The sequence below is a fragment of the Pituophis catenifer genome, unplaced genomic scaffold (genome assembly GCF_029215685.1).
Source record: "Pituophis catenifer annectens isolate HBS135680 unplaced genomic scaffold, rPitCat1.0.hap2 SCAF_2, whole genome shotgun sequence".
Classification (NCBI taxonomy): Eukaryota; Metazoa; Chordata; class Lepidosauria; order Squamata; family Colubridae; genus Pituophis; species Pituophis catenifer.
The window spans coordinates 32,044,141-32,057,114 of NW_027256882.1; the positions used below are offsets into that span (position 1 = coordinate 32,044,141).

Sequence of the window (12,974 nt, forward strand, 5' to 3'; positions counted from 1 at the left end):
GACAGAGACAGACAGACAGACAAATAGAAAGATACATAGATACATATATAGATGATAGATAGACAGACAGACAGACAGATAGATGATAAATCTTTCATCGGAATTGTCCCTCCATAATAGCAATAGCACTTAGACTTATATACCGCTTCATAGTGCTTTTACAGCCCTCTCTAAGCAGTTTACAGAGTCAGCCTATTGCCCCCAACAATCTGGCTCCTCATTTTACCCACCTCGGAAGGATGGAAGGCTGAGTCAACTTTGAGCCAGTGAGAATCGGACTGTCGAACTGCTGGCAGGCAGCAATCCGCAGAAGTAGCCTGCAATATTGCATTCTAACTGCTGCGCCACCATGGCTCTTGATATCCTCTCTGTCCAGGAAGTCTATAAAAAAGCCTGACTATCTTTATTTTTCCCACAGCTAACAGCAGGAACAGAGAGTCCAGCAGAAGCGACCTTGACCGCCAAGGCCACCAAGTCCGCCAGAGGCAACTATTTGATCATTGAAAGTCTCAGAAGTTATGGCTTGAATATTGGAGAGACCCTCACAATTCAATTGAAATCCATTGGCTCAGATGCCTTCACCGACTTCTATTACATGGTGAGACCCTTCAGGAGGTTTGGTGGGAGATGTTCATGAGAACCTGGTAGTTCTCTCTTTATATACAAGTGGCTTGTCCTGTCAATGTTGGTAGGTGTCCGCTTAAAGAACTGGGCAGAAAATTAACAGTGTGCATCCATGAACTCCAACTAGCACTCTGAAGACGTAATGAAAACTCCTTAATTGCGCAACACATGGACACACATAACCATAGTTTCAATTGGGAAACTCTGAGAACCCTAGACCAAAAATGCTAGAAAATTCCTGGAAGCCTGTTACTCAGCAGATCAGCGATCAATAGATACATAGAGATAAATGTTGTGGTCCATCAGCGGCCAGCAGAGCTGGCAGCAGATTCAGACAGTGAGGAGATTGGGGAGGAATGTGGGCCAGTCCTGGAGTCTGGGGAAGGCTCGGACAGTGGCTCTGAGTCGGAGGCAGAGAGGGGGCCAAGGCCATCTGGTAGTTCTTTGCTGCCTCCGGAGTCTGACATCAGCGAGGCAGAAGAACAGCGTGAGCCTGTTCCCAGTGTGTGCATGCGCAGAGGTGTCATGAGACAGGAACAATTAAGGAAACAGGGTCGACTTGGGAGTAAGGCTTGGAGATGATTGGCCCTTCCTATAAGACTTAAAAGAGAAGCAAGTGGGACGTGAGCTTTTGCAGGAAGCAATTACTTCATCTGGCCGATTCAAGATTTGAAATTTCTGCTTGTGACTCTGTGCCAAGTTTGGCGTTGCCCTGCATCTGGAAATTAGCTCTTTGGCAGCATTCCACGTGAGATAAGTGGGTGTTGATAACCTTCCCCTGAAAGACTGTTTATCAAGCTTTGCAGACTGTAAATGAAAGTAATTTACAGCCGTATGAATTAAAGAGGTTTGGTGGGGCTAAGTTTGTGCTGTTTAATTTCTAAGGAAGCCTAGGTCATAAACAAGATCTAAATACCATTCAAAAAAAACAGTCGAAAAGCTAAAAGGGAAATAAAGAGACCACAACAGCTCCTTCCTAGCAATCAACACCTAGATAAACAGAGATGAACACTTAGATCAGGGGTGTCAAACTCAATGTCCGTGAGCCAGATATGGCCCACAAGGGTGCTTGGATCTGGCCCACGGGGCTGCCATGGAAACAGTGAAGGACCAGCCCATGGTGCCTCTGCCAGCAAAAATGGATCTCGGGAGGTCCATGCGGGGCCCTCCCAAGCTCCATTTTTGCTGGCAGAGTGCTTGGGCCACCATAGGCGCCCCCACACGAGTGATGTCGAGCTGACCATGCCCCCTCAGGCCATGCCCTCCACCCCTCCAAGGTAAAACACAACCCTGATGCATCCCTCAATGAAATAAAGTTTGACACCCCTGACTAGATTAACATCAGACCAGCAATCACGAAGTAAACAATACTCCAATCAAGAAAAAAAATAATAACATAGAAAAATAATCAAACATAAACAACAGTCTAATCAAGAAACTATCAAGACCACTCCCACCAATATAGGAGTGGATTCTACTTACCTTTATTACCAGTTTGCAATGGGAGCATGCGGGCAGGTGGACAGAGCCTCACGCCGCTTTTACTACCGGTTCGCAAGAACCGGACCAACTTGGGAGCAACCCTCCACTGCACCAATACTGACAGACCAAACTACTAGTATATAAAAAGAGAGTAAATCCCACTTCCTTCTAGCACTGATGGTGTAACCTAGTTGGGTAATGAATACATGTTTTCTCCTTGCCTTTTCCCAGCATGCAAACTGGTTATAGCAATAGCACTTAGACCTATATACCAATTCACAGTGCTTTACAGCCCTCTAAGCGGTTTACAGAGTCAGCCTATTGCCCCCCGTAATCTGGGTCCTCGTTTTACCCACCTTGGAAGGATGGAAGGCTGAGTCAACCTTCAATCGAATTTCAGAATGTGGGAAGAGTTAGCCTGCAATACTGCATTTTAACCACTGGTTCCACCACAGCTCCTATAAAGTTGCTTATTATTTTGTATAATTTTCTAAATATGTTGTAGCTATAGTTATTATCACCTACGTTGCAACACAGATGGCCTCCCTCCCTCCTATCTTTTATTCCCATATCAACAACCTTGTAGGATAGGTTGGACAGAAAGACGACCAGCTCATAGCTTCCCTGGTTGAGAGCAGCTTTACAACCTAGATTTCCCCACCACATTCATCAAAATTAACCACATCGACTCTTGAGATGAGAGGGAGGAATTGGCCCTATGGCTTCCAGATGTTGCCATAGGTGACCAGGAACAACAACCTGGGTCTCCCCATGCTTAGTCAAACACCTTCACCCTTAGACCACAATGGATCTTGGGCTGAGAGGGAAGGATTGACTCAGAGCAGAGGTGGTATTTAGCAGGTTCTGACCAGTTCTGGAGAATCGGTAACGGAAATTTTGAGTAGTTCAGAGAACCGGTAAATACCACCTCTGACTGGCCCCGCCTCCATCTATTCTCTGCCTCCTGAGTCCCAGCTGATCGGGAGGAAATGGGGATTTTACAGTATCCTTTCCCTGCCCCGCCCACCAAGCCATGCCATGCCCACCAAGCCACGCCCATAGAACCGGTAGTAAAAATTTTTTGAATCCCACCACTGACTCAGACTCAAGATTATCCCCTCACTCACCTCACTGGGTTCACATTAAACACTTGGGCACTTGGCAACTGGCCTCTATTTATGATGGGTTGTGGCAGGGGTGAAATGCTCCCGGTTCGGACCGGATCACCTGATCCGGTAGCGATGGAGGTGGATGGTTTGGAGAACCGGTAGCAAAAATCCCTGCTCCCCACCCCCATGCCCAGCTGAGCCGCGCAATCATCAGAGGCTTATTTTTTACTTTTAAAAGCATTTTTTCTACAATCTCTTTGGCCGAAAAAATGCTTTTAAAAGTAAAAAAAAAGCCTCTGATGATCGCGCGGCTCAGCTGGGATCCTCAAAGGCTTTTAAAAGAACCCCCCCCTTTTTTTTTCTTTTAAATGCCTCTGACGATCCCAACTGAGTTCCCTGATCGGCAGAGGCTTTCTTCAGCTGGGATCGTCAGAGCCTTTTGAAAGCATTTTTTACAACCTCTTCGCCGAAGAGGTTGTAGAAAAAATGGTTTTAAAAGTAAAAAAAAAAAATTGGCCACGCCCACTCAGTCACATTACCACCATTACCACCAAGCCACGCCCACAGAACCATGGTAACAAATTTTAGATTTCACCACTGGGTTGTGGTATCCTTGGGTCCTGTACCTTTGGCGACAAGCAAAATCGACAGGGAAGTCAGATTCATGAACAACTGCCTTACTAATTTAATAACTGCAGTGATTCACTTTTAACAACTGTGGCGGGAAAAGTTGTCCAATGGGGTAAAACTCAAGAAATGTCTCATTCATCGATGGAAATTTGGGGCTCGGTTGTGGCCGTAAATTGAGGACTGGGTTATGGGATTATTATTATTATTTTTATAAAATTTCTGGAAGATGTGTCTCTGTGTTTAAACACTGTTTTGACCGTTTCCCTGCAGGTTTTGAGCAAAGGGGACATAATCTCTGTAAAAAGCGTTCCACGTGGCACTCTTAGAGAAGCCTCTATTCCCATTACACCTAATCTGATGCCAACGTTTCGTGTTGTGGCCTTTTACCGCCTTGGGGATGAAATTGTCTCTAACTCCATATGGTTGGAAGTGATCCCCCGCTGCGAGGGGAAGGTATGTTGCATTTAGGAGGGGCTTGCGTTTCCAAATCCACTCCAGAGTTTCGTGCCAGTGATTTGTTTCTAAGACAGTCAGTTGTTTCACTCATTGCCACATACCCCCATTCCATTCTGTGCTCGGCTTGGTTTTTAGTGGAGTGCAGGGGTATCAAACTCACCTACGGGCTGGATCTGGCCCACAGGATGCTTAGATCTGGCCCCTGGGAGCCAGCCTGGAAAGAGCAAAGGACCAGCCTGTGGTGCCTCTGCCAATGAAAATGGAGCACAGGGTGGGGGAGCCGCGCACAGCCCCCCACGCTCCGTTTTCACTGGCAGAGGGCCTGCAGGAAGCCGTTGCGGCCGAAAATGGAGTGTGGCAACCCCACGAGCTCAATTTTTATTGGCCGAGGGCTATCAAAACAAACTGAAAACAAAACATCTTGCATTTGAGCATGCAAGAAGGGACAGGAAAGGAGAAAGGGAAAGAGGAAAGACAAAGAAAAGAAAAAAGGGGAAGAGGGGAAAAGAGCAAGGAAGGAAAAATAAGGAAAGACTAACCATTGACTTTCCAAATATTTCGGAGGATGCTTCTGGAATTTCCAGGTAATTTATGAAGTTGTCACCTCTCCCACCTAGAGATCAAGGAAGAAGTTGGGGTTGGCTGTCCTACTTCTCCCTCACTCTGTCTTTCCAACCTTCAGCTGGAGATTCGCTCCTCGTCAAACATAGACCGTCTGCAGCCACAGTCACGCCTGTCACTCACCCTAAAAACAGATGCCAAATCCTTCGTCTCTCTCTCTGCCACGGATGCTGCCGTTTACGCCCTCAACGGGAAGAATCGACTCACACAAGACAAGGTATGGTGCCTTCTGGTTCAGCCACACTTCTTAGTCATTTGGGTACACAACTCCTTGTTTCGACTCCATGTGTAAGATAGCTGTGATGGATAGGAATTTGATGGGCACATTTTGGCACTTGAGGGGTTTTATTTATTTATTTATTCATTAATTCATTCTTTATTTTAATTTATTTTAATTCATTCTTTATAATTTTAATTTATTTTAATTCATTCTTTATAATTTTAATTTTATTCATTCATTTATATTTATTGACTGCCCATCTTACCCCAAGTAACTCTGGGCGGTATTACATTATTAAAAAGATAAAATTTTTAAAAAACCTATACACAAGAGAAATTAACTCATAAACCACATAAAATGCAGGTAATCCTCAATTTACAACAGTTTGTTTAGTGACCCTTCAAAGTTACCAGGGCTCATTCAGACGCTTGGCAAGTGGCTCATATTTATGATGGTTGCAGGGTCCCCAGATCATGTGATCCCTCTTTCCGACCTTCTGACAAACCAAGTCAATGGGGAAGCCAGATTAATTCAACAACTGTGTCACTAATTTAAGAGTCGTAGTGATTCACTTAATAACTGTGGCAAGAAAGGTCGTAAAATAGGGCAAAACTGACCTAGTAACTGTTTCTCTTAGCAGCAAAAATTTTGGGCTCAATTATTGATAGTAAGTCAAGAATTACCTGTCCATAAGTCTAATCAAAAGATAAGGAGGGAATAAGATGAAGAGGGGGTGAGATGGGATCTGTTATTAGTCTGTCAATTGCCCCCAATGTGAAGACCATTCCCCCCGCACTGGAGCCTCAAGACAGCTGGCAGTGCCAGGTTGTAAAGCTCTTGTGGAAGATCAGAAGGATTGGAGCAACAGATGGAAGAACTAAGGAAAAATTTCCTGACGGGAAACTTTTGCTAGTTATGTTTGCACCTCTTCTAGTTCTAGCTAACCTGGCTGGGGAATTCTGGGAGTTATAGTCCACACATTTTAAAGTTGCCAAGGCTGAGGAATACTGGTCCAGTAAAACATCACACATCGATAGAAGCAGTCTCTCTTTTTCTCTGGCCTTATCATCTTTCCACACGTGTATTTATTTTCCCTCTTGAAATCAGGTTTCTGAGGCCATGAAAAGTTATGATCTCGGTTGCACTGCCGGCAGCGGGGAAGATTCCCTGGGTATCTTTGCCGATGCTGGTCTCTCAATTCGTGCTGGTGAACAGCAAAGCCCTCTCCGGAAGGGTGAGTAACCAGTCCTGAAGGAAAATAAAGGGGCAATTATCAAAAGTTTCTATCCTCATAGTCATAAAGAAAATGAATAATAGAAATTGCAAAGCTGTGAGGAAAAGAAATGAAATAACACTCTTGGTTGGCTCAGAAGGACATAAGGTTAAAACAGTCAAAATCTTGCAAGGAGAATGCCCAGGGATGGGCTTCTGGGGGTTCGCAAGGGTTCAGGAGAACCTCTAGCTAAGATTCTGTGCAATTCGGACAACCCCCAAATCCCACTCCTGGCTGGCTCTTGCCCCCCACCCCCAGGAGTCCCCACGTGGGATGCAGGTAAATGCAGGGCGCTTGTAGATGCTCAGGGAGGGTGAAAAATGGGCCTACCGGAAGTTTGAGAAGGCCAGAAATGGGCCCGGCCCATCCCAGGCTCTGGAGGCCCTCTGGAAATCGGAAACGGGCCTGTTTACGGCCTCCAGAGGGTCTCCAGAGCCTGGGGAGGCCTTTTTTTGCCCTTCTGGAGGCTTGAGGAAAGCCTCTAGAGCCTGGGGAGGGCAAAAACGCCCCCCAATGGTGGTGCAGGAGGCCACACCCACCATGGCCACTCCCACCCAGCAAACGGGCAGAGAACCCCTTGCTAAAATTTTTGAAGTCCACCCCTGAGAATCCCTTTTCTTTGTGCCTTCTTGTCTGAAATTTCAACCAAATCTCACAGATTTTGACAACTTTCTAATAGCCTGGGCATTCATTGGCGCCGATTCACTTGCTTTACTCTCTGACAAATATTTATTTTCTTCTTCTGTTTCTGAGAAACCGCAGCTCTCCTTTTCCATCAGGAATCATCCCTTTTAATATCCCCTGCTAGTGGGATTTTATTTATTTATGTATTGAGTTTCCATTCATCTTCTTCTTTTCATTTCCACAGCACATGGATGTGAAGAAAACGCTTCCCGGAAAAAGCGTTCCCTGTCATTTCAACTTGAGATAGAGAAGAAAGGTAAATGCTGGGAGATGAAACAATGAGGTTCTCCATTGTGATTCTAGGAACACAGTTGCTCCAATTTAAGCAAAGAACTTTACTGGGGAGAGCCAGAATTAATAATAGACCTGGGGGAACCCAGAGCAGTATACAGCCCGTTCAATGATTTGTATGAATGTGTATTGTCGCCAGGGTGGGGGAGTTATTATTTTACTAATTTATTGTTTTATTATTTTTATTTTTATTATTTTTATTTCTTTTATATAGTTTTTATATCCGTGTAAGCCATCTTGAGTTGCCATGTGCGAGTAGGTGGCAATATAAAATTTCAAAACAAAACAAAACAAAAAATAAAATAAAATAAAATAAAATAAAATAAAATAAAATAAAATAATAAATAAAATAAAATAAAATAAAATAAAATAAAATAATGCAAATGCAAATGCAAATGCAAATGCAAATGCAAATGCAAATGCTATGAATACAAACTAGCATTTAGGCTTATATACTGCCCCATAGTGCTTTACAGCACTCTCTGGGTAGTTTACTGGCAGCATAGAAGCTTCCGGCCTTTTGATTTACTGAGGGAAAATCTAGATCTTTCAGATTCGGGTTTTCCCAGATGTGCCAGTTTACCAGGGGTGGGTTCTAACCGGCTTTACTACCAGTTCTCTTCGGTCGCGCGCTTTGCATGTGATCGCCATGAGCATGCTCGCTTTGCTCGCCTGCGCGCCAAACTTGCGCTTTGCGCAAGCGTGTTGCAAATCTGCCCAGCTGAGGTGCAGCAATCCGCTCTGCCACACCTCTCAGCTGGGCGAAAAAAGAAGAAATATAAGGTCATCATAATGCCGGGGCAGGTGGGAGGGCCCAGCTCCTGAAGACAGAGAACCGGTTCGGTGATGTCATATCGTCACCGCTACCGGCTCTCGGGAACTGGTGCGAACCGGGAGCAACCCATCACAGCAGTTTACCTATTCTAATAAAGAGAACTTTGTAAAATGCTTGCTTTCGCATCTTTACTCGAAGTTGGGGTTTTCTGGAACACTGACATTTACAATATAGAACAGGGGTCCCCCAGCCCCCGAGCTACAGCCCACTAACCTGCTGTGGCCTGTTTGAAATAGGGCTGCTGAAAAAATGGGCAAACGTCTGGGCATGAGCCGTGGGCAAGCACGTGCGTGAAGTGGAAGGCGCTTGCATGTGAATGAGAAGCTCCATTCGTGCAAATGGTGTAGACTATATGGTGGGGAAATCGTAAAAGAAATGTAAGGTTGTTTTGTTTGTTTTCTTGTTCACCTGAATTGCTTCTGGAGAGGCAAGGGAAACTGAGAAGTCCAATTGGGAGTCAAGGAACTCAGAATATCAGATTTTGTTTCCCATGACTGAACAAAGAACCGGATTTCTTAAGCCGGCTTCAATTCTAGTTGTGTTACGCACCAGTGTCAAGCTGCTGAATTCTGGGAGTTAAAGTCCACCTATCTTAAAGTTGCAAAAGTTGAAAAAAATGCAGGCCTGGTATATCAGAATGTGGAAACTGCTGGGCTAGACTAATCAGAATTCTAAGAAGGGAATATGAAATATTGAGTTTCCTTTATCTCTTTTGTTTCTGCATTTTATATCCACCGATATTTAATCTTCTTCTCCCTCTCTCTCTCTTCTGCAGTTGCCAAATACAGTACACCTAATCAGGTTAAATGCTGCAAAGGCGGCATTGTGCTGCTTCGCAATGCCCGGTCATGCGATGAACGTGCCAAGAGGATTCAGAACATAGAGTGCCGTGAAGTCTTCCTTGATTGTTGCCGCTATGCTGCCAAATTACGTCGCCAGTCCTGGGGGTCCCATACTCTTGGAAGGGGTGAGTATTCAGCAGGTTCTGACCAGTTCTGGAGAACCAGTAGGGGAAATTTTGAATAGTTTGGAGAACCAGTAAATACCATCTCTGACTGGCCCTGCCCCCATCTATTCTCTGCCTCCCGAGTCCCAGCTGATTGGGAGGAAATGGAGATTTTACAATATCCTTCCCCTGGAGTGGGGTGGGAATGGAGATTTTACAGTATCCTTCCCCTGCCATGCCCACCATGTCACGCCTGCCAAGCCATGCCCGCCAAGCCATGCCATGCCCACAGAACCGGTAGTAAAAATTTTGGAATCCCACCACTGGTGAGTATGGTAACCCTGAGCCAGCTGAATAGGAAAAGAGAAAGGTTACATGAAGAAAGGCAATCCAGATGTTTGAACATCAATTCCCGTCGGCTCTCAAAACACGTTTTATAACAAAGAGTTCCGGCTTCAGCGTTCTGCCTCACAAACAGCCGTAATATCTTTCTGTCAAACTCCAAAAAGCAGGAAATAAACGTTGTCATTCTTAAAAGCAGACTTATTAATTGTTCCTCACCCATAGACAGAATCTTGCCAAACTAAAATAGGCTAATAACACCCCTATGAAGCATATAGAGGCAGTCCTCGAATTACAACCTTGACTTAGGTTATGTGTAAGTAATTATTTTGGTCCATAAGGAGTTTCAGAAACCGTAGTGTATAGAGGTAGTTCTCTACTTATGACCCCAATTTCGGTTTTTTTTTTTTTTTTTTTTTATTGCAAAAGTTTTACAATTACATTTTCACCCCTTTTTTCACCCCCCCACCTCCCTCCCCAAACTTCCCATCCTCCCTAACCCTCCCTGACCCGCCCCCCCCCCGGACTTCCCTATTACATACTCATAACTAATAACACTAATATATAAGCCTGAACCCATCCCTCCCCCTATATAATTTTTCCTCTTTAATATTTCTAATACATTATTTTCAAATAAAAGCTATTTGATACTTTCTAGTTTGGTATTTGTTCTGAACATATTCTATCCACCTTTTCCATTCCCATTCATAAGTCTCTTGTGAACAATCCTTTAAATACGCTGAAATCTTCGCCATCTCTGCAAAACTAGCCATCTTCAAAGTCCATTCCTCGATAGTAGGCAAAGCTTCATTCTTCCAATATTTACCTATCAACAATCTTGCTGCAGTTATCATATACAATATTAATTTTATTTCACCCCGTGTAAAACCCTTAACTATACCCAATAAAAACAGTTGTGGAGAAAATTGAATTTTTTTCTTCAAAACATTCTGCATGACCCACCAAATTTTTATCCAAAAAGCCTTAACTTTCCTACAGGTCCACCAAACATGATAATACGTAGCATCCAAACATTCGCATCTCCAACATTTTGGCTGAACATTAGGGTACATACATGACAACTTTTTGGGATCTAAATGCCATCTATAAAACATTTTGTAGAAATTTTCCCTCAGGTTCTGGGACTGTGTAAATTTAACATTCTGAACCCAAATATTTTCCCATGTTTCCAACATCACTGGTTCTTCAAAATTTTGTGCCCACTTAATCATACAATCTTTAACTAATTCAGTTTCTGAATCCCTTTCTAGCAAAACATTATAAAGCCTTTTAATATGCATTGGACCTTTCTCTCTTATATGTCTAACCAATTCTTCCTCATGCAACATAATACCAGTTTTTTGGTCCTCTTTCCATCTCAATTGTAATTGATTATATTGTAACCAATTTAAATTAATTCCTTCGTCCAACAGTGTCTGTAATGTCTTCAGCTGCCATCTGCCCGCATCTGTAAAAAGAACCTCTTTGTATAAAAACCCCCCGAGTGACATTATATTTGTATTCCACAAAGTATGACCAAGATCCAGCCATAACGGTATTTTATAATCCCATTTGAGTCGGTGCTTCTTCCAAACTCTCATCAAAGATTCTCTAAGTATATGACTTTTAAATACTTTATCTATTTTGTCGTCGTAAAATAAATAAGCATGCCATCCAAATTCAAGATCAAAACTTTCTGCATTCAATATTCCAGCCTTCTTATTTCCAAACCAATCGCTTGTTAAAGTTAAAGCTGCTGCATCATAATATAACTGTAAGTTTGGGAGTTTAAGACCTCCTCTTTCTGGAACATCTTGCATAATTTTCAATTTCACTCTCGGCTTTTTCTCGTTCCAGACAAACTTATTCACGCCAGACTGCCAGACTTTCAGTTGTTTATCACTTTTAAGCACCGGAATCATTTGAAACAAAAACAGAAATCTTGGCAAAATATTCATCTTAACTGCTGCTATTCTTCCAAGTAAAGACAGTTGCAGCTTTTTCCAAGTCTCCATGTCTTTCTGAACCTCTCGCCACAACACCTCGTAATTATTTTGAAACAATTTCATATTTGATTCTGCAACCTGAACTCCAAGATATTTTACCTTAGGTACAATTTCAAAACCTGCCCTCCTTTCAAGCTCATGTTTACGATCTTGTGTCATATTCTTAACTATCATTTTAGTCTTTTTTGAATTCAGTCTAAAACCTGAAACTCTACCATAGTCTTGTATAATGTCGTTCATCAGGATTGTTGATTCCATTGGTTGTGATAGGGTAACAACCAGATCATCTGCAAATGCCTTTATTCTATAATCCTCTTGCCTTATCACTATGCCTTTCAGAATTTTTGAGTCCCGTATTGTATTTAGCAAGACTTCCAATGTTAAAATAAATAAAAGTGGGGACAACGGACATCCCTGTCTTGTTCCTTTTTCAATTTTAAACTCTGTCGTCAAACTTCCATTAATAATAATCTGTGCTTTTTGCTCTTGATAAATTGCTGAAATCGCCTGTATAAATTGGTCCCCAAAGCCCATCTTTTTTAAAGTCTTTAGTAGAAAATTCCAATCCACTCTATCAAAGGCCTTCTCCGCATCCAAAAAAACCAGCACTGCAGAAATCTGTTTATTCTTATCAAGATATTCCAATAAGTCTATTACTTGCCTTACATTGTCCTTCATGTATCTGCCCTCAATAAATCCCGCTTGGTCCTCATGAATCACTTTTTGGATTACTGGCATCAACCTGTTGGCTAATACCTTCGCATAAATTTTATAGTCTGTGTTCAAAAGAGATATTGGTCTGTAGTTCTCTGGTTTTTTAGGACCAACTTGTTCCTTTGGTATCAAAGATATATAAGCAGTTGTCCAAGATGGGGGTATTCTACCCCCTTGTTGAATATTGCAAAATAAATCTCTAAGTTGTCCCACCATTTCAGCTTGTAAAGTTTTATAATACACTGCAGTCAAACCATCCGTGCCAGGAGCTTTGGCTGTTTTTAGCTGCTTAATTGCCGCTATTATCTCCTCCGGTGTTATAGGATAATTCATTCTTTCCTTTTGTTGATCAGTAATTTTTGTAACTCTCTTATCCTTTAAATATTTTTCTATAAGTCCATTCTGCACCTCTTCTTTGGCATATAATTTAGTATAATAATCCACAAAAGCTTCTTTAATTAATTTTTGTTGAAAAATTTCTTTCCCTCCAATGTCAATACTATCAATAGTCCGTATACTTTGTTTTTTCCTCAGTGTGTAAGCCAACCATCTGCCCGGTTTGTTAGCGTTACAAAATGTATTATGCTTCGCATATTGTAAACTTGTTGCAACTTGTTCCGCCATAAGCATTTGAAATTGGTCTTTCAAAAGTTTTATAGCGCTTCGTATTCTTTCATCTGTTGGGTTTTTAATAAGTAACTGTTCTTTATTCTTTATTTCCATTTCCAACTCAAATCTTTT

The 12,974-nt window shown here is 42.5% G+C and overlaps 1 protein-coding gene across 1 annotated transcript in view; it reads left to right on the forward strand.

The window, feature by feature from the left end:
* Positions 1-12,974, forward strand: part of LOC139312055 (complement C4-B-like) — an 88,127-nt gene that overhangs the window by 22,103 nt on the left and 53,050 nt on the right. Inside the window, exons 10-15 of the mRNA XM_070936577.1 lie at positions 419-598; positions 4,116-4,298; positions 4,984-5,139; positions 6,250-6,376; positions 7,284-7,355; positions 9,001-9,192. Coding sequence (XP_070792678.1) covers positions 419-598; positions 4,116-4,298; positions 4,984-5,139; positions 6,250-6,376; positions 7,284-7,355; positions 9,001-9,192 — 910 coding nt within the window. The remainder of the gene's footprint in view (positions 1-418; positions 599-4,115; positions 4,299-4,983; positions 5,140-6,249; positions 6,377-7,283; positions 7,356-9,000; positions 9,193-12,974) is intronic.